The 21,899-nt window shown below is 43.4% G+C and overlaps 1 protein-coding gene across 1 annotated transcript in view; it reads right to left on the bottom strand.

The window, feature by feature from the left end:
- LOC126252605 (NK1 transcription factor-related protein 1-like) overlaps positions 1–21,899 on the bottom strand; it is a 307,154-nt gene that overhangs the window by 6,992 nt on the left and 278,263 nt on the right. The window contains exon 5 of the mRNA XM_049953508.1: positions 5,575–5,786. Coding sequence (XP_049809465.1) covers positions 5,575–5,786 — 212 coding nt within the window. The remainder of the gene's footprint in view (positions 1–5,574; positions 5,787–21,899) is intronic.

Here is a 21,899-nt window from a genome sequence, read left to right as displayed (position 1 = left end):
CTTTACACGTGGTGCCGCAGCATGTTACCAACAAATGCTGAAGGACTACAGATAACACAGAGAGTATGTTTGCTGTGGTTGGATCTTTAACGAGTGCGTGAGCGAGGTGAAGTCACCCGAAAAGCCAATACACCGCAGCCAAATGTTAATGAGATGTTGCTCTGTGTCCAAGCCTGCAGTGCACCTTACCAGCTGCATACATTTTAGGTTATGAATCCAACTGGGCTGCGAACTGTCTGATCTCTCATGATTATGTGTTAGGGTCGGCCGCTGGGCGATGGAAAAGACGCTAGGAGCAGTCTAAAAATGGTTCAAATGGCTCTGAACACTATGGGACTTACCATCTGAGGTCATCAGTCCCCTAGAACTTAGAGCTACTTAAACCTAACTAACCTCATGACATCACACACCCATGCCCGAGGCAGGGTTCGAACCTGCGACCGTAGCATAGGAGCAGTCTCCCTAAACAACAACAACGCTACAGTATCTTTACTGCTCACCAGCGATACTTTCGAAAAGCAGCCAGCCTCCATCACGAACTCATTAGTGATGAAATGTCAGATAATATCAGATTCGGAGGATATCAAAGTGGTGAATTTTGTAAGGCATCTTTAACCAGTATGTGTGAGGTGGCAAGTAATACTGTCACAAATCACCTAACCTTTTGCAGGAGTAGATCTCAGACAGACCATGTGCTTTATACAGCAACTAATTTCTTCAAAATATTAATTATGTCGACTTCCACTAACGCGTGTTATTCACCGATTAGGCCCTGCCGATTAATTTAAAAGTCGGATTGTTCGCACCGCGACTACGAGAATCAAAAAGCAGTTCTTGTGAAATTCGACGTACGTATTGTGAAGTTATTGCTAATTGAGAAAGATAAATTTCTTGTGCTGTCTCTCCTTTTGCTTCATTTACTTTGTACAGATATTTTTGTTGGGCAATAATTTTTTTTTTGTTTTGTTTTGCTCTGTAGTACGAAATATAAATACAGTTTGCTTCGTTTATATTGCAACACGACTCTCTTATTAACTGAAAATGCGAAAGTTTCACCGCACTTTCGTTAAATGCGTCATGCAAAATTAAAGGGCCCTACACACGCACCAACCGACCGACCGAGCGACAAATTAGACGTATGTAGGCGTTTTGACAGACAGATCGACCGACAAACTTTTCTTGTCGGGATGTCGGGCGGGTAACACTACCAGATATCCGACTGCCCCCCCCCCCCCCCATTCCACCGCGCAACAAATTGTGCCGTGTGTTATTAAATGCTGTTCTAATATACATGAGAGGCTGTGCGAGGCGAACGGAACTTTCAAGTTTCAAGTGCAGAGTTCCTGGTGAAATTTAAAGACTGCAGATGTTCGTGGAACACGAGTATAGGAATATAGATGCAAGAATTGAAGAATTTTTTTTCATTGTTTTAACGAATCCGTAATGGTTTCGTGCGGCACGTACAATAAATGTCGTCGACCTTGGTGTACTTCTGTTTTTATTATTTATTTCCGATATTTATTGGAAATGTAATCTAAAAACCAAAATATCGGCTTTGAATGCACGTTAATTCGTAAAATATTCTTGCTTCATTGTTACAAGCGTTAAAAACGTCAAGGCTACATCCAAGCTCTCTTCTGTGATGAGAAAAGTGTCGCATTTCATTGTTTGTACAGTTCTAACCGTTGCTAAATGTTTCATTTCTTGTATATCTGTTGCTTTATTTGTTGGACGATGTGCGCCACTGCCATGTGCAGTCGTTCTTCTTCGAATTTGAAATGAGTTTCTTAAAATTACAGTTCGTCTATTAAGCGACATACATAAATAAATTACTAACGTTTACGTGAACGTCTTTAGTTTTATTTATTTTGTTCTGTTATGGTTTTCCTCAGACAACTATAAATAACGTTCGAGGTTCCAGGAATAATTTTAGTTCATAATAGTGGACATACAACTGCACTTGAGATTCTCTCAACATCTGCCAATGGCTAGAAACCGTAATGTAGCTAACAACCTCTCCTCAAAGATTACAACCTACCTCACGATCGTATACTTTTTCGCTAGATTTGATGATGTTCAGCATCTCCAAAATGCATAATTTATCCATTCTTAGATAATACCGAAAATCATCGGCTCCGAGCTGCTTAAGTAACAGAATCTGGGAAATTTCTTTCCTTTCATTAGCCACCTCTTTGCTCATAGCTTCCTCTCTGCTTCTTTTGGCCTTGTTAACTCTAAAAGAGCGAAGGCAAACCCCTATTTTCGTTTCTGTGTAAGACCAAGCGGGATCTCGTAGAACATAAACTCAGTTAACTTATACAAATCACAACAGGGCGGCGCTGTAATCGCTGAAGGCAGCCGGTCGGGACATGTGTAGGCTGCTACGAGATTGGTAGGTCAATCAGTCAGCTGATAAATTGATGCTTGTGTAGAGATCTCAAATGCAATGTGCAGTACTTTTGAATAGACCGTGATGCGAGAGTGATGTCAATAGTTGAAGTCGAACATTGACAGTCAGTATGCAATACGTGGCGTTTGCGCGTTTATGTTGTGTAATCGTCCTAAACGAGAATTTATGACAGCGTTCTTATGTGTCGATCACTATTAGAATCAAATTTCGACCTGGACGTTTTGAAACAAAATGTTAGACTGTGGATTATTAAAAACAGCAGTGACAATGTACACGCGAAGGGACACTGAATGTTATTAGACCCGAACTGTTGTACTTATAACTGAGTTGAATAAACGAATGTGCTTTAAAAATCTTATCTGTTTTGCAACTTAATGAACTGCCTCCACCGTGGAAATATTCAAACTGTTTACTACGTGTGTTCTGTTTTCGCCAGAAATGCGAATTCGCAATTCTGAGGCTCATGCTAAACACAGATGGACTGTAGGTTTGCGATCGGTGATTTAAAGTAAATTTTATACTGTGTACAGGACATTGGTATCGGTGTTGTGTGTGTAAGAGGTGCGATTGTCGTGCACATACGAATCTGGATCTATACAGCAACGATTACGTCCGACCGGACTGTGAATAGAGGAATGCGATGGAGAACAATACCACCACCCGCAGAATGATATACTAAACAAGAGGAGGTATCTATTGTAATTACAGAACTGGGGAGCTACTTTAATTACGTCGCCAGCACCAACGAGCTGCTGCTGACGTCACAACACATCGATAACGAACAGGCAAGCTGCAACTTTGCTGTCCCTTATATACATTAGACATATTTCATACAGTCTTTGTGTTTAGTGATAAACTTTTATTAATATCTGATTTTCTTAAAAATGCATGTAATTTCAGGAAGTATGTTCGCACTTGTTGACATTGTTGATTCCCTCATTAACGGTAGTCATTACCATTTACCTTCTCTGTCTTTTTCCTCTACTGTCTTGTAGCTGTTACAGCATGTGCTTTACGTTCGTTTTGGAGCGGTGTGGTTTTAGATGTGTCAGCAGTGTTTCTGTCAAACACATTCATGTGTTTTGTTGTATGTGGTAATTCACGTATATTATGGAGTCCGCCATTATATTCAGAGCGCTGACCAATCACAACAAGGGTACTCGTTCGCTACTGGTGAAGGCACGCGACAGGTGATAACTTTGAGTTTGACTGCTATCCACTTCCGTGAACTTTTTTTTTTTACTTTCGGTTAAACGTGACATTACCGAATACTCGAGACCATGTGCTAATTTGTTCATCTTCTCATTTGTAACTGTTCCGTTAACATTTATGGGACCTTTTTTTGAGTTCGTTATCAAATTCTGACATGATTGCTTTCGTTAAGTTTGGAAGTAAAACTTTTTTTTAGTTTAAATAATGGAAATTCACCGTCAAAATTACGCAGAGAAGATCTCTTGGAACCGTTTTCTTCACAGTATCCGTGAACTTTTGGACTGGAATGGATGGCGGCCACATTCTAGGACGTGTATTTGTACCAGCACGTTTCACTGGAGTTACTTGGCATCAATTTCTGCATACCGCACATAAGAAACCGCTAAATACAGCACCTCTGGTTCCAGAATAAACGCAGCACCCGCACATCTCGGCCTCGTTCGCGAACAGTGGTATGGTATGGTATGTATTGTATTGTATGTTAACCGGGGGCCTAGAAACGACGGAGAGGCTTCGTTCACGCCGCAGCCGCAGTGGTCCACAACCCCACGACGACTACCGCAGTCCACTTCACCCCTCCGCCGTCCCACACCGAACCACACTTTCAGGGTTAATGTGCGGTTCGGCCCCCGGTGGATCCCCCCGCAGGGAACGTCTCACACCAGACGAGTGTAGCCCCTATGTTTGCGTGGTAAGAGTAATGGTGGTATACGCGTACGTGGAGAACGTGTTTGCGTAGCATACGCCGACATAGTGTAGCTGAGGCGGAATATAGTGTAGCTGAGGCGGAATAAGGGGAACCAGCCAGCATTCGCCTAGGCAGATGGAAAACCGCCTAAAAACCATCCACAGACTGGCCGGCTCACCGGACATCGACACAAGTCCGCCGGGCGGATTCGTGCCGGGGACCAGGTGCTCTTTCCGAATCCGGAAATCCGTGCGTTAGACCGAACGGCTAACCGGGCGGGCCGACCAGTTGTAAGTGTCGGCTTTAAGGAACACCTTATAAGCCGTACAGAACCAGTTCCATAGCCAAATATAACGCCTCACGTTTTTTCCATGGAGGGATGCCAAAAGTGTGGTGTACATTACTCGAATTGCCACCAGAGCTAGTTGCCAAATGAATAATATATTTTATGACTTGAAACGGAATGCTGCTGTTCTCGACTCTGCTATGAAAATATACAGCGTGTGAAGCGCTTAAGCGCAAACAGTTGAAAACCTGTTCCATATTTATTTGAATATGCCCTTAATAAGATGCAGACCGATTGTAATTCTTTTTATTTATTCTCAGAAACCTATTGAAGACTCATTCGAAATCCATAAACTGTTGAATAGCAAGCGTACATTCCATAACAAGAAACCATGCAAGTGTGCGACCTTCGGTTCATCCACTTTTGTCGGTGCATTGCTGAAACAGTCTGTAGGTATTTTCATGTAGTTTGTTTCTTTTCCGATAATTATGGTTTTACCTTATATAATGACTTTGTTACATACATTAATGGATTTCGTAGGTTGGTTGGTTGATGGAGGGAGTGGACCAAACAGCGAGGTCATCGGTCCTATTGGAGAAGGGCGCGGAAGGAAGCTTGTCGTGACCCTTCAAAAGAACCATTCTGGCATTTGCGTGAAGCGATTTAAGGACGGTCACGGAAAAACCAAATCAGAATACCCTGATGCAGGTTTGAACCGTCGTCCTCCCGCATGCGACTCCAGTGTTTACCTGCGCCACCTCGCTAGGTATTTTATAGGCTTCGTGTACAACTCTCGCTCACAAGCGGGGAACATGACTGTCTATGGAGTGTGTGTGTGTGTGTGTGTGTGGAAGGAGTGGGGGCGGAGTGGATGTATGCGTGTGTGTGTTTTTTCTTTGTGAGGGTGCATATGTGAATGGATTTCTTGTTTCTGGGATTCTGGTTAGTTGGGAAGGAAATGTCAGACGGAGGCCTCACCTGCACTCTGGCTTCCGACAGGCTGGTCTTGGAGGCGAGGCGCTCCCGCGTGCTGACGCAGGGGTAGTGGCTCTTCTCGAACTCTTTCTCCAGCTCCTCCAGCTGGTCGGGGCTGAACGTGGTCCTGTTGCGCCGGAACTTGGGCTGGTCGGAACCATCCAGGCTGCTCGAGTCGTCCTTGCAGACTCCTCCGCTGGCGCTGCCGTCGACATCTGCCAACAACAACAACGTCGTCATCCTTCTGTCTAGAGCAGCTGATACGCATTGAAATCTTGAACGGGCTGGATGCAGCAACTGTAGAATGGCATCTCCGTGATGATAAAGTGAAATACAGCCAATCAGTTGTAGAACTGAAAGGCTTATTCAAACCCTTTGACCAAGGTTTGATGTCTTTAAAAACGTCTTCTTTAGAAGGATCAGTGGGTAGGACTATATTGTGGAGCTAAGATAAAATTGTTGCCATAAGCCACCAATATAAGATAAAATTCCCCTTCATAACAGTAAAACCGTACAAGTCATGCTGATCGCCACTGGATATGGCTACAGTTTTAACATACCTCACAACATTATGCAACCAGGGTAGCCATCGATCCTTCTGAAGAAGAGGTTTTTAAAGGCGTTGAAACCTAGATCAAGGGGTCTGCTACATGATTGGCTGTATTGCACTTCATCCTCACGGTGACTCACATTACCTAGCATCATGTACGAAGCCCTCAAATAATTCGCAGCAGACAGAACATCTTTTTGCTTTGTGGGTAGGGCTTTAGGTCTTTTTTTCATTGTTAGTAGGGGTTTTGGTCGTCTTTGGCATTGTTAGTAGTGCTTTTGGTCTTCTTTTTTGTATTGTTAGTAGGGCTTCTGGTATTTTTTTTAGTTGTACATGGTATCTCTCCTAAGAGTCAAAGAATTGTCAAGCACATTTTCCCTGCTGTTTCTGCAGATATTTGCAATTTCGTTTTTGCAACGTGTAACTGGAGTCAATCCAAACAAATGCTGCCCGTCACATCTTCCATGCGACGCCAAGCGTTTGTAGAAAGCGTCGGCTTGTTTCCCAATACAAACAAAATTATTTTTACAGTAGAACTTTACGTGCCCATTCGACAGAACACTCCAAAACAGTCTAGTGCGATATTTGTTTTATCAGTATGTTTTAAGAGGAACAGTATAAAAGGAAGAATGACCGATATTCCTGCAGTGACAGCTCTGCCCTGGCCCGAGCAGATTGCTACCGCCACGAAATAATTGCTCCAGTACTGGTTATTCACAGTGTTCTGTTGTCTCTTTCAATACATGTCGATAAAAAGAATGGCGTACTAGACTAATTTGGGACCGCTCCGTGTAATGGAGACATAAATTTCGATTTAGAGATCATTTTGTTTGGAATGGGAAACAAATCGACTCTTTCCTTCAACGCTAGGCACCGCACGAAGGACATGATTAGCGGGGTTTGTTTGAGCTGTCTCCAGCTGCACGTTGCAAAAACGAAATTACAGATATCTGCCGAAAAAGCAGAGAAAATATGCCTGACGACCCATAGGAGAGAGACTGGAATACCTAATCCAGTCTCACATGATACAATAATAATTATTATTTGTCTTAATTTATGTTGATGACCACTGGGTACAATAATCGCTTACTAATCAAACTTACAGAGTTGCTTTTAACAAATTGTTAAGTAATTTGAAACACACTTAAATAAGTACAGTGGTCAAAGACACTCTACGTTTTAGGTTAACAAATTAGTTTGTAATCAAGCAAACCTCACAAGACAAACAGATAAACAGATGCACACGCACACACACACAAACACACACATACCTTAACAAATAAAAATATAATAAAATACTAACATATAATAATAATAATTTGTAATAATAATAATAATTGTTGTTGTTGTTTGGATAAGTAATTGAGAGATCAAAGTTTGTTTCGCCTTTAAGATTGGAAATGAATTTCTTAACGTTTCATAAAATCTTACGTAGCGTTGTTCATTGAGGTCACACAATAAAGTAAATGCAATTTACGCCGTGAATTTATCGAGCTTCACACGTCCGAAGATGTACGGACCGTAGCTAAGGCTCATTATATATTTTTTGTAGACGAAGTCTGATATCTGACCTCAGCTTCAATCATGACAATGGGGTGAATAAAACTACTAAAACAGAGAAAAGCATACGATTAAATAAAACGTATTCATTTCAACATATACATTACGATATGAATGACACTTACGTAAAATTCTAGGTAAATAATTGCAGATAATTCACAAATGAGAGCGACTTATTAATTCTGCGCCTCTTTTCTGCAAATAAGTATCAATATGGTTGTGGAGCGACACAAAATATTACGTCCTTCTAGGACAACGAATGACATAAGAGTGTAGATGCCTACTGGCTGCGACAAGAGAGCGGTGTTAATTCCTTTGTTTTGCTTTCTCTTGCCTTAAAAAATCGATACATATCATCTAAGTTCAGTAAATTAAATATCGTCTGTGCTCGACTGCAAATTGTTCCTTAAAACACACACACACACACACACACACACACACACACACTCACACTCACGCGCCCGCGCGCAAAAATTAACTGATTATATCGTAATGCCATATTTTAAGAAAATGTTTATATGAACTGTTGCCAAGAGTATTAACACTTAGGTTTAGATCACCCCCATGGGTGAAGTTACAACCCAATTTAATGGAAGCTTAGTCGAAAAGTTTGCAGTTCAGATGCCAACGGCCTTGCTGCAGTGGCAACACCGGTTCCAGTCAAATCACCTAAGTTAAGCGCTGTCGGGCTGGGCTACCGCTTGGGTGGCAGACCATCCGGTCTGCCGAGCGCTGTTGTCAAGCGGAATGCATCCAGCCATTGTGAGGCAAACTGAGGAGCTACTTGATTGAGACGTAGAGGCTCCGGTCTCGGAAACTGACATACGGCCGGGAGAGCGGTGTGCTGACCACATGCCCCTCCATATCCGCATCCAGTGACGCCTCTGAGCTGAGGATAACACGGCGGCCGGTCAGTACCGTTGGGCCTTCGTGGCTTGTTCGGGAGGAGTTTAGTTTTTTACAGTTCAGATACATTCCTGCTAGCTAAGATAATATTTAATATTAAAGTTAATAACGCCTCGTAAGCACATATATGGGCAGGGGCGTCATAAAGCTTGTTACGCCTGCCGTCCCACACGAAGACCATTAAGCAAGAGCGGCGCATTGTCAGAAGAGAATACGTGATCCGGGCTTTGTCGAGTCACAGTTTTCGCTGCAGTTCGGATAACAGGTGTATCACAGTGTGCGATTCAAGTGGCGCAGGGACTGGAAACGTACTCAAAAGTTGAAGTATGTGGGACAATACGGTTCTTTAGGGCAAAACATATAAATTGCACACAGGTTCATCATGAAACTCTGGCGATATGTGGACCAGATGCAGTGTCGCGTCTAGCCCTGGTGAAATGGTGTCAACAATTTGACAAAAGCAGTATTGAACTGGGTGATACCGATCGGGAAGTCCAGAACTTCCATCAAGTGAATTCCATCTTTTCGTAAAGCTGAAATTACTTACGGATGAAAGAGATTTTCCACGGTGAGGAAGGTCTCATTGCGGTTCTCGATTGGTTCTGCGACCAAGGTGAGGATTGTTGTCGAGAAACTGAACAACAGGTAGAACGTTACGATCATTCTTTACAGAAATTCGATGACTATGTTACAAACACCGTCGAATCTTTGTCATTTTAACTCGTAGTGCAGCATTCAAGGAAAGTTACTTGGCTTTCCTTAATAATTTATAACGGATTTTCTGATATCCCCTTGTACGAGGGAGGATCGGAAAGTAAAGCACAGTATTTTTTCTCTTCCCTAATATTACAGCTGGAATGTTGAAATTTCACGACAATATAGTTTGAAGTCTGCACTACAGAGAGTATTTTGTTTTCATGTACATCTGCAGCGAGTAAATCCAGAGCCACGAAACAAACATGGCCCGCATGAAATGTTGTCAACTTGTGAAGAGCAGCACCGAAGTGTAGTTCGATATTTGTTTGCCGATAGGCATGCCAGTAAGCCGAGTGAAATTCACAGGGACATGCGTGGCGTATATGAGGACGACTGTAAGGACCGTACCAGTGTCTTCAGGTGGTGTGCATTCTTCCAATTGGGCCGTGTTTATCTCAGTGATTCGCCACGCTCCAAGCGGTCGGTAACAGCTGCGACCCTGAAGAATGTCGGAGCCATTGAGGCAGCAATTCTGAATTACCGGCGTGTGCAGCTGCGAATGTTATCGCAGCAGTTAAACATTTCCTATGGTGCAGTATACGATACTCATCATGACACGCTGAAATTTCATAAATTCATATTGTTATGAGTGTCTAACTCGTAAGAAAATAGATACATGACAGACACTTCCACGTGCGTTTCACCAGAACACTTCAGTCTACGTAGATGGTACTAAAATTGACTACACATTATCAGACAGTACGGGCCGCTCTCTAAGCCATACCCAAGCTACTGAAGTCAGAGCGCTCACTATTAACTTAACGCCACTTAAAATTACGTCTGTAGGCATTTATCATAAGATAATACTTAAGTATCTGGTTGTAGCCCTGTTATGGTAATCAGATTTAATATCAAAACGGTACAATTCCGGACATCAGTACCTTATTAAAACTTTATCTGCTAAGCAGGGCTGAGAAATACCCAGGTATTAAAGAAAGGTGGCTGAAATTGGGATGTTATGGATTCATTCGGTTATTGAGATTTTTTTTTTTTTGTACTTGCGATTAAATAGTTCAGTTTTAATTCCTAAGATTTATTCGTTCAAAGCACCAACCCATCCTTACTACTACTTTAATAGTCCCCCATTTTTTTCCCCTTGCAGCATATATGGGTTTGTTTGCTCAAAATTAAGTAATAATTTAGGAGAGAAAAGACCCAAGAAATTAGTGAAGAGCTAAAATTTCTGCATTTTCCTGTAAGTATGAATGTTATTTGATTGTGTTTTTATATTCCAAGAAAAATTAAAACACAATATTATTATTTAAAGTCTTGTGGCAGTAAAGATTTGCCTTCAGTTCAAAAATGGTTCAAATGGCTCTGAGCACTATGGGACTTAACTGCTGAGGTCATGAGTCCCCTAGAACTTAGAACTACTTAAACCTAACTAACCTAAGGACATCACACACAGCCATGCCCGAGGCAGGATTCGAACCTGCGACCGTAGCGGTCGTGCGGTTCCAGACTGTAGCGCCTAGAACCGCTCGGCCACTCCGGCCGGCTGCCTTCAGTACTCTACGTAACACATTAAATGTTAATTAAGCACCCATAATTAAATAAGTTGGGTTTATTGGCTGTTTTTAATGTTTTTAATGCATTTTTTTTTCAGGTTAAATGACGACAACACTAGTCTCCTCTTCAACCCCTAGAAGACTGTAATAACAATTGACAATTTTGAACTCAGTAATCGCCTACCGCTGCTACTCCTATTTTTGCGCAAGTCTTGTAAATGCCTAACAGCCACGTACCGGCAGTACAAACTTTTTCAGCCGTTCTAGTAGCTATTCAGCGTCCGTTACGTAAAGAGCCGAGCAGTTCGTGACGCGGGTAATCTGCGCCGCATTCATCGGCTGACTACGCATGCGACGTGGCGGGCCAGCGATTGTGTAAACACGTCGTTTCCATTTCGAATTTCCTGTGGCCAGCTCTCGCCTCGAGGGCGCGGGACAAAGAAGCCTCGCGGACCGAAGTGAGCGGCGGGCTAAGTGCGCAATTAGTGACGCCATTGTGGTGGACGGAAGGCACCACGCGCATGCGCCGACTGTGGGCCACGAGCGTCATATCGCGGCTTCGGCACAACAGTGGGTGGCGCGTGTGTGCATTGCCCGCCGCATGGCTACGGGCCGGCCCTAATTGCGAATCACGGTCCAGCTCTATGAGGTGACTGGTTCATGGATGGACACTCGTGTTTCTAACATTACTCCACAGGGTTTTGGGGATTGTCATTGTCAGGTCAAGACAGTTTTCGTAGATGAAAAATCCCAACCACAGCCGAAATGAGTCTCCAATCTCGATATTTGGTTTACAAGACAAGTACACTACTGGCCATTAAAATTGCTACACCACGAAAATGACGTGCTACACACGCGAAATTTAACCGACAAGAAGAAGCTGCTGTGATATGAAAATGATTAGGTTTTCAGAGCATTCACACGAGGTTGGCGCCGGTGGCGACACCGACAACGTGCTGACACGAGGAAAGTTTCCAACCGATTTCTCATACACAAACAGCAGTTGACCGGCGTTGCCTGGTCAAACGTTGTTGTGATGCCTCGTGTAAGGAGGAGAAATGCCTACCATCACGTTTCCGACTTTGATAAAGGTTTATCGTATCGCGACATTGCTGCTCGCGTTGGTCGAGCTCCAATGACTGTTAGCATAATATGGAACCGGTGGGTTCAGGAGGGTATACGGAACTCCGTTCTGGATTCCAACGGCCTCGTATCACTAGCACTCGAGATGACAGGCATCTTATCCGCATGGCTGTAACGGATCGTGCAGCCACGTCTCGATCCCTGAGTCAACAGATGGGGACGTTTGCAAGACAGCAACCATCTGCACGAACAGTTCGACGACGTTTGCAGCAGCGCGGACTATCAGCTCGGAGACCATGGCAGAGCTTACCCTCGACGCTGCATCACAGACAGGAGCGCCTGCGATGGTGCACTCAACGGCGAACCTGGGTGCACGAATGGAAAAACGTCATTTTTTCGGATGAATCCAGGTTGTGTTTACTGCATCATGATGGTCGCATCCGTGTTTGGCGACATGCTGTGAACGCACATAGGAAGCGTGTATTCGTCATCGCCTTACTGGCGTATCATCCGGGGATGCATTTACTTTATTGTGTGACCTCAATGAACAACACTACATGTAGAGCTGGACCGTGATTCGCAATTAGGGCCGGCCCGTAGCCATGCGGCGGGCAATGCACACACGCGCCACCCACTGTTGTGCGGAAGCCGCGATATGACGCTCGTGGCCCACAGTCGGCGCATGCGCGTGGTGCCTTCCGTCCACCACAATGGCGTCACTAATTGCGCACTTAGCCCGCCGCTCACTTCGGTCCGCGAGGCTTCTTTGTCCCGCGCCCTCGAGGCGAGAGCTGGCCACAGGAAATTCGAAATGGAAACGACGTGTTTACACAATCGCTGGCCCGCCACGTCGCATGCGTAGTCAGCCGATGAATGCGGCGCAGATTACCCGCGTCACGAACTGCTCGGCTCTTTACGTAACGGACGCTGAATAGCTACTAGAACGGCTGAAAAAGTTTGTACTGCCGGTACGTGGCTGTTAGGCATTTACAAGACTTGCGCAAAAATAGGAGTAGCAGCGGTAGGCGATTACTGAGTTCAAAATTGTCAATTGTTATTACAGTCTTCTAGGGGTTGAAGAGGAGACTAGTGTTGTCGTCATTTAACCTGAAAAAAAAATGCATTAAAAACATTAAAAACAGCCAATAAACCCAACTTATTTAATTATGGGTGCTTAATTAACATTTAATGTGTTACGTAGAGTACTGAAGGCAGCCGGCCGGAGTGGCCGAGCGGTTCTAGGCGCTACATTGCAATGATATGGGGTGCCATTGGTTAGACGTCTCGGTCACCTCTTGTTCGCACTGACGGCGCTTCGAACAGTGGGCGTTACATTTCAGATGTGACTCTACCCTACATTCGATCGCTGAGAAACCCTACATTTCAGCAGGATAATGTACGACCGCATGTTGCATGTCCTGTACGGTCCTTTCTCGATAGAGAAAATGTTCGACTGCTGCACTGGCCAGCATATTCTCCAGATCTCTCACCAATTTAAAACGTCTGGTCAATGGTGGCCGAGCCACTGGCTCGTCACAATACGCCAGTCACTATCCTTGATGAACTGTGGTATCGTGTTGAAGCTACATGGCAGCTCTACCTGTACACGCCATCGAAGCTCTGTTTGACTCAATGCCTAGGCGTATCAAGGCCGTTATTACGGTCAGAGGTGGTTGTTCTGTGTACTGATTTCTCAGGATCTATGGATCCAAATTGCGTGAAAATGTAATCACATGTCAGTTCTAGTATAATATATTTGTCCAATGAATACCTGTTTATCATCTCTCATTTCTTCTTGGAGTAGCGATTTTAATGGCCAGCAGTGTATGTTGGTACCTATATTAGTACAGTATGTTAGTATAGTTAAAATTGTCAACTGGCGCCATTTGCAAGTTGGCTACTTAACAGCTTCGAAGGACAACTAAAATTCCAACCATTTTTTTTCACAAAATGTGCGTTCTCTGCTATTGTGTTTCCGGTAACTTGCTGCAAGTCGCTAGACTTGTTCCAAGTGCTAAATCATGGAGAATATGTTTCAAACATTCACAACTGTGCGGTCACGTATCGGTACCATCTCATATGCATCAAAGTTGGCATCAGAAATGCAAGTTTCTGTCAGACGCCGTAGGCAGACGTCTGTGAACTGGCGACCCAATGGTACATACTCGTTGAGCCACGCCATCCGCTTTTCCGTAGCACGAGTGCCCTCTGCCGGCGTGCTATAGGACGGTCATTGGCAGCCATCTGGCCCCCTCGCACTTGGAGCCTCTTCGCTACGTGGCGCTACAAATACACCGTGTAGTCGTAGTTCCATCACCATCGTTTCTCCTTAGTTCAGAGAGGCTCATCCTTGTTGACATTGAGAACTGGACCCTGCTTCTTGCTGCATTATTTTTAATGAATCCTCATACGCTTGGAGAAATATCATTTAAGTAAATCTTCTGTTTACTGTGTAAATCTGTAACTCACCTCTCCTTACCGTTGTATTCGAAGTGGCACACAACAATTACCGGTTTGTGCATGGTCTTTATGCGAAGCACTTCTTCCCTCTGGAGTTCAAAGTGTCATGCATGAAGGTCTCCTCCATTTAGTTGATGCACGTTCAGTGTGGTACGTAAAGCGCATGTGGGCCTAAGTTGTTTGTCTAAATAAACCGTCTTTGTAGTGGAAGGAAGTAATTTGGATTTCAGAAATAGTAAATAAATGGAGACGTGAGCAGATAAAACAACGTGTGTCTGGAAAATGGTATGAAAAACCATTTATTTCCCAACAATGGTAGGGAATTCTTCAGTAAACCATCGAACATTTGATCCCAAGAATGGAGTTGTGAAGGAACCAGAAGTCAATACTGTAAGATTTTTTCTTGAATTTAATTTTGTTATTCGCCTGTAGAACACTTAAACGATATGACAAATGGGTTTTGTTATATGCAGCTCTGTTAATTGAAGCATGAGTGCTTTATCTCTATACTTTTATTATAACAAATAAAATTTAGTGTCTCGGTACTAAGCGGTAGATCCCTGATTCCCATAGAATTTAACTTCAACATACAAAACAGCTTCAAGTTTCTAATTACTTTACGTATGTAATGTGTTACATATTTGATGTTGTGCATGTGAAAGAGAAAAAGTTTCTTGAAGGTTTAAATTGGAAGTCGTTACATGTTCTCATTCTCAAATACTGCATGAATATAGCCTGGTAATTTGTGTGCCGTGACTTGTGCTGACTCAAGACATCTACATCTACATAGAGGGTGTTTCTGTAAGAGCGTGCAAAAATTTCGCAGGGCATAGAGGATGCTCCACTGAAAAATTTGAGTCACCTTAAGGAGATAATTGGAGTAAAATCACATTATTGTGCAGTTTTTTATTTACATTAGTTACAGTTAACTGCAAATACCACCATTGACGCAATGAACGTACCATTTGTACCGTACCTACCAAAATGTGCTGAAACTGACGGCCATCAACCTCAATGTAAGCATGACATCAGGAACAAGATTCTGACGCACCCTGACAAATCTCCCCGATGTGTTTCGAATCACGCCACAGGCAGCTACAATTCTGGCAGCCAATTCCATCTCCGTATCCACTGGGGTCTCATACACAAGTGACTTTAGGCATCCCCATAGGAAGTAATCAAGGGGATTCAGGTCGGGTGCCCTTACAGGCCATGGAGTAGGACCTTGCCTTCCAATCCAGCGACCAGAAAATACAGCACTGAGATGGTTGCGGACATCCACACTGAAGTGAGGCGGTGCACCGTCATGTTGTGTCCACATACTCTCACAAACAGCCAAGGTTCAAATGGTTCAAATGGCTCTGAGCACTATGGGACTTAACATCTGAGGTCATCAGTCCAGTAGAACTTGTTGTTGTTGTTGTGGTCTTCAGTCCTGACACTGGTTTGATGCAGCTCTCCATGCTACTCTATCGTGTGCAAGCTTCTTCATCTCCCAGTACCTACTGCAACCTACATCCTTCTGAATCTGCTTAGTGTATTGATCTCTTGGTCTCCCTCTACGATTTTTACCCTCCACACTGCCCTCCAATGCTAAATTTGTGATCCCTTGATGCCTCAAAACATGTCCTACCAACCGATCCCTTCTTCTAGTCAAGTTGTGCCACAAACTTCTCTTCTCCCCAATCCTATTCAATACCTCCTCATTAGTTACGTGATCTACCCACCTTATCTTCAGCATTCTCCTGTAGCACCACATTTCAAAAGCTTCTATTCTCTTCTTGTCCAAACTACTTATTGTCCATGTTTCACTTCCATACATGGCTACACTCCATACAAATACTTTCAGAAACGACTTCCTGACACTTAAATCTATACTCGATGTTAACAAATTTCTCTTCTTCAGAAACGATTTCCTTGCCATTGCCAGTCTACATTTTATATCCTCTCTACTTCGACCATCATCAGTTATTTTACTCCCTAAATAGCAAAACTCCTTTAGTACTTTAAGTGTCTCATTTCCTAATCTAATCCCCTCAGCATCACCCGATTTAATTTGACTACATTCCATTATCCTCGTTTTGCTTTTGTTGATGTTCATCTTATATCCTCCTTTCAAGACACTGTCCATTCCATTCAACTGCTCTTCCAAGTCCTTTGCTGTCTCTGACAGAATTACAATGTCATCGGCGAACCTCAAAGTTTTTACTTCTTCTCCATGAATTTTAATACCTACTCCGAATTTTTCTTTTGTTTCCTTTACTGCTTGCTCAATATACAGATTGAATAACATCGGGGAGAGGCTACAACCCTGTCTCACTCCTTTCCCAACCACTGCTTCCCTTTCATGCCCCTCGACTCTTATAACTGCCATCTGGTTTCTGTACAAATTGTAAATAGCCTTTCGCTCCCTGTATTTTACCCCTGCCACCTTCAGAATTTGAAAGAGAGTATTCCAGTTAACGTTGTCAAAAGCTTTCTCTAAGTCTACGAATGCTAGAAACGTAGGTTTGCCTTTTCTTAATCTTAAAGATAAGTCTTAAGGTTAGTATTGCCTCACGTGTTCCAACATTTCTACGGAATCCAAACTGATCTTCCCCGAGGTCCGCTTCTACCAGTTTTTCCATTCGTCTGTAAAGAATTCGCATTGGTATTTTGCAGCTGTGACTTATTAAACTGATAACTTTCACATCTGTCAACACCTGCTTTCTTTGGTATTGGAATTATTATATTCTTCTTGAAGTCTGTGCATATTTCGCCTGTCTCATACATCTTGCTCACCAGATGGTAGAGTTTTGTCATGACTGGCTCTCCCAAGGCCATCAGTAGTTCTAATGGAATGTTGTCTACTCCCGGGGCCTTGTTTCGACTCAGGTCTTTCAGTGCTCTGTCAAACTGTTCACGCAGTATCTTATCTCCCATTTCATCTTCATCTACATCCTCTTCCATTTCCATAATACAGTCCTCAAGTACATCGCCCTTGTATAAACCCTCTATATACTCCTTCCACCTTTCTGCCTTCCCTTCTTTGCTTAGAACTGGGTTTCCGTCTGAGCTCTTGATGTTCATACAAGTGGTTCTCTTCTCTCCAAAGGTCTCTTTAATTTTCCTGTATGCAGTATCTATCTTACCCCTAGTGAGACAAGCCTCTACATCCTTACATTTGTCCTCTAGCCATCCCTGCTTAGCCATTTTGCACTTTCTGTCGATCTCATTTTTGAGACGTTTGTATTCCCTTTTGCCTGCTTCATTTACTGCATTTTTATATTTTCTCCTTTCATTAATTAAATTCAATATTTCTTCTGTTACCCAAGGATTTCTAGTAGCCCTCGTCTTTTTACCTACTTGATCCTCTGCTGCCTTCACTACTTCATCCCTCAGAGCTACCCATTCTTCTTCTACTGTATTTCTTTCCCCCATTCCTGTCAATTGTTCCCTTATGCTCTCCCTGAAACTCTCTACAACCTCTGGTTCTTTCAGTTTATCCAGGTCCCATCTCCTTAAATTTCCACCTTTTTGCAGTTTCTTCAGTTTAAATCTGCAGTTCATAACCAATAGATTGTGGTCAGAATCCACATCTGCCCCTGGAAATGTCTTACAATTTAAAACCTGGTTCCTAAATCTCTGTCTTACCATTATATAATCTATCTGATACCTATTAGTATCTCCAGGATTCTTCCAGGTATACAACCTTCTTTTATGATTCTTGAACCAAGTGTTAGCTATGATTAAGTCATGCTCTGTGCAAAATTCTACAAGGCGGCTTCCTCTTTCATTTCTTCCCCCCAATCCATATTCACCTACTATGTTTCCTTCTCTCCCTTTTCCTACTGACGAATTCCAGTCACCCATGACTATTAAATTTTCTTTCTCCCTTCACTACCTGAATAATTTCTTTTATCTCGTCATACATTTCATCATTTTCTTCATCATCTGCAGAGCTAGTTGGCATATAAACTTGTACTACTGTAGTAGGCATGGGCTTTGTGTCTATCTTGGCCACAATAATGCGTTCACTATGCTGTTTGTAGTAGCTAACCCGCACTCCTATTTTTTTTATTCATTATTAAACCTACTCCTGCATTACCCCTATTGGATTTTGTATTTATAACCCTGTAATAGAACTTAGAACTACTTAAACCTAACTAACCTAAGGACATCACACACATCCATGCCCGAGGCATGATTCGAACCTGCGACCGCAGCGGTCACGCGGTTCCAGACTGAAGCGCCTAGAACCGCACGGCCACACCGGCCAAACAGCCAAGGGTACGTTCTCCAACAACTCAGGTAGAATTCTTTGCACGAACCTCGTGCACAGGTGTCCATTCAAACAGCCAGGTAGAAGATATGGCCCAGTAAGATTATCGTCTACAATCCCTGCCTAGATATTCACAGCAAAACGTACTTGATGGTGTGACTCTGCTACACCGTGAGGGTTTTTTCATCCCACACGTGGCTGTTCCTGTTGGTCGAAATACATCACGATCAAATGAGGCATCGGCAGTAAACAGCACGATTTGCAGGAAATCTGGTCGATCAATCCATTACTGGATCAATCACTGACACAATGTGACCCTTGGTGGAAAGTCAGTCGCAAGCATTGCATCGACTCGTTATGGATGATACGGGTGTAATTGTTGTTCGTGGAGTACTCGCCACACAGTATGTGCAGCGCACATTTCACGTGCAATACGACGAGCACTTGCAGTGGGGTCCGCTGCAACACATTCCAACACCTCCTCTTCAAAATCGGGTGTGTGTGTGGTCCCCATGTTGGCAGGTCCCTCGCGTCTTCTTTGCAATCAACCAGTCTCGCGCATTTGTCGACCGAGAGAAATAAACATTCGTCGTGACAGATGAAGCCTGTTATGAAATCGCTCCCTGTACAGCCTTTCAATAGCGAGATCATTGCAACGTACTTCCCCATGCATCAGGTGCATGTTAGCGATTTCTGCGATACTGTACCGGTACTACTCCATCATATTGTATTGTACGTCCTTACATATCACTGACTAATGAATGGGTCTGTCGTTGATTCACGGCATGTTCTGTCATGGGACAGACTACCTATAAATACGATACAACAGTCACCTTATGGACAAGTAAAGCGAACAAAACCCGCATCATGACTTCCTAATAGCGCCGCAAGGGGCAGCCTCGCGGTGTACGGCGTTTTGTCACGGTTCGCGCGGCTTCCCCCGTCGGAGGTTCGAGCCCTCCCTCGGACACGGGTGTGTGTGTTGTCCTTAGTGTAAGTTCAATTAGGTAGTGTGTAAGCTTAGGGACCGATGACCTCAGCAGTTTGGTTCCATAACAAGTACCACAAATTTCCAAACTTCCTAATAATCAGGCTCGTCCTCCTTGTTCAAATGGCTCTGAGCACTATGGGACTTAACATCTGTGGTCATCAGTCCCCTAGAACTTAGAACTACTTAAACCTAACTAACCTAAGGACATCACACACATCCATGCCCGAGGCAGGATTCGAACCTGCGACCGTAGCAGTCGCGCGGTTCCGGACTGAGCGCCTAGAACCGCATGACCACCGAGGCCGGCCTCCTCCTTGTTTCGTTGCAGGAAATAAAGAATGTACATGTAAATAAAAAGCACAGTACGTGTAAACTTGTATACATGTTAGTTGTTAGTAAGCTGGAAAACAGTAATCCTAGACAGAGCGGTAGACAATTGTACTTCCATATCTCCTTAAGTCGGCTTCTCCAACGCCAGGTTCCCTACCCCAAATTGTTCACTGGAGCATTCTCTATGTTACATTTTTGCACGCTCTTACGGAAACACCCTGTATATACAGTTTCTAACTGTAACACTTGTCTTATTGTGTTAAACCTGTGACTTAAGATTATACTTCTTAATGAGTAGATTATCGTAGCATTTTAATTTTTTACATTTGGTCAGTTATTATATGAAGATAGAGAGATATTCGGCGATCACAGGCCCTGCAGACCACGCGCTGCTTCCACAAACTGCCTCCATTCCTTCCTGTTTTGTGGTGGGTTCCACCAGGTGTCCTCAGTTCCCAGGGCTGCCAGGTCCTCCGCCAGGTCGTCCATCCAGCGCTGCCTTGGTCGTCCAATGGGGCGTTTGGTTTTTGGTTTCCCCGCTAGTGCCATCTTCGCCTGTCTTCCATCTGGCATACGGACTACATGGCCCACCCATTGTATTCTTTTGCTCTTTATCTTCTGCAGGATAGTTGGTTGTCGCATTAGAAGGTAGATTTCCTCGTGTTTCCTCCTCCTCCATTCTCCATTATCTAAAACCTGTACACATATCTTCTTCATTACTCTTCTTTCAAATATTAATAGTTTTTCCCTTTCTCGCTTGGTCATGCTCCATGTTTCCGAACCGTACATTACTGCTGGGCATATCACTGTGTTGTAGATTTCCATCTTCGTGTTCACTGAGATCGATTTAGAGCCTAGCGTCTCTCTCTGAGGTTATGCATGCATTTCGTTCCCACTGCTATTCTTTCCTTGATGTCCATTTTAATGTTGTTGTCCGTGGTAAACCACGATCCAAGTATTTGAACTGGTCTACTCTCTTGAACCTCTTGCCATCTATCTGAAGAAATTCCATCTGCTCTTGTCTTCTTCCCAATTGCATAAAGTCTGTTTTGTCTCGATTCACTTTGAGCCCTACCTTCTGTGCATAATTGCCCATTTTCCGGTCATTTCTTTCAATTCGTGCTTTGATTCACTTAATAGTACTATGGCATCTGCATATACGAGACAATTGAAGTTACCGTCCATCTCTACTCCAGTCCACTCCTCTTTTATTACTTTCTCTAAAATGACATTGAACAGAACACATGAGAGAGCATCCCCTTGTCTGAGGCGTGTCTCAATCTCGAATGTTTCTGATGTGACTCCTCGGAAACGTACTGCTGCCTTTGACCCTTCCATACAAGCTTGCACCGTTCTAACTAGCTTCTCAGGGATTCTGAAGTCCCGCATTGCATTGTATGGGCTTATTCCTGTGGATGTTGTCATATGCACGTTGAAAATTGACGAACAGGCTGTAGCTATCTTTATCATATTCCCAATGTTTTTCAAACAATTGTCTTAGTGTGAAAATGTGATCTATTTTCGATCGGTTTGGTCGAAAGCCAGCTTGGTACTCCTGTATGTTGTTGCCTATGAATGGTTGCAGTTTTCTGAGGATAATAATGGACAGCACCTTATACGTTACATTCAACAAGCTGATTCCTCTGTAGTTACCGCATTCCATTTTGCGTCCCTTCTTGTATATTGGGCATATTACAGCCAATTTCCATTCTTCTGGCAGTGTCTCTTTCTTCCATATCAACTGGATCAGTTTATATATCTCTAAGTGTAAGCTCTCACCTCCCACTTTGATCAATTCTGATGTTATTCCGTCCTCCCCTGGGGCTTCGTCGTTTCTGAGTCCTTTGATTGCAATTTTCAGGTCTTCTTCACTAACTTCCGATTCTTCTTCATCTTTCCTTTCCTCCGTAGTGTTTGCAGGTA

The sequence above is a fragment of the Schistocerca nitens genome, chromosome 4, assembly GCF_023898315.1.
Source record: "Schistocerca nitens isolate TAMUIC-IGC-003100 chromosome 4, iqSchNite1.1, whole genome shotgun sequence".
Classification (NCBI taxonomy): Eukaryota; Metazoa; Arthropoda; class Insecta; order Orthoptera; family Acrididae; genus Schistocerca; species Schistocerca nitens.
Note: the sequence above shows the minus strand (reverse complement) of the source record. Positions and strands in the feature narration are given on the sequence as shown.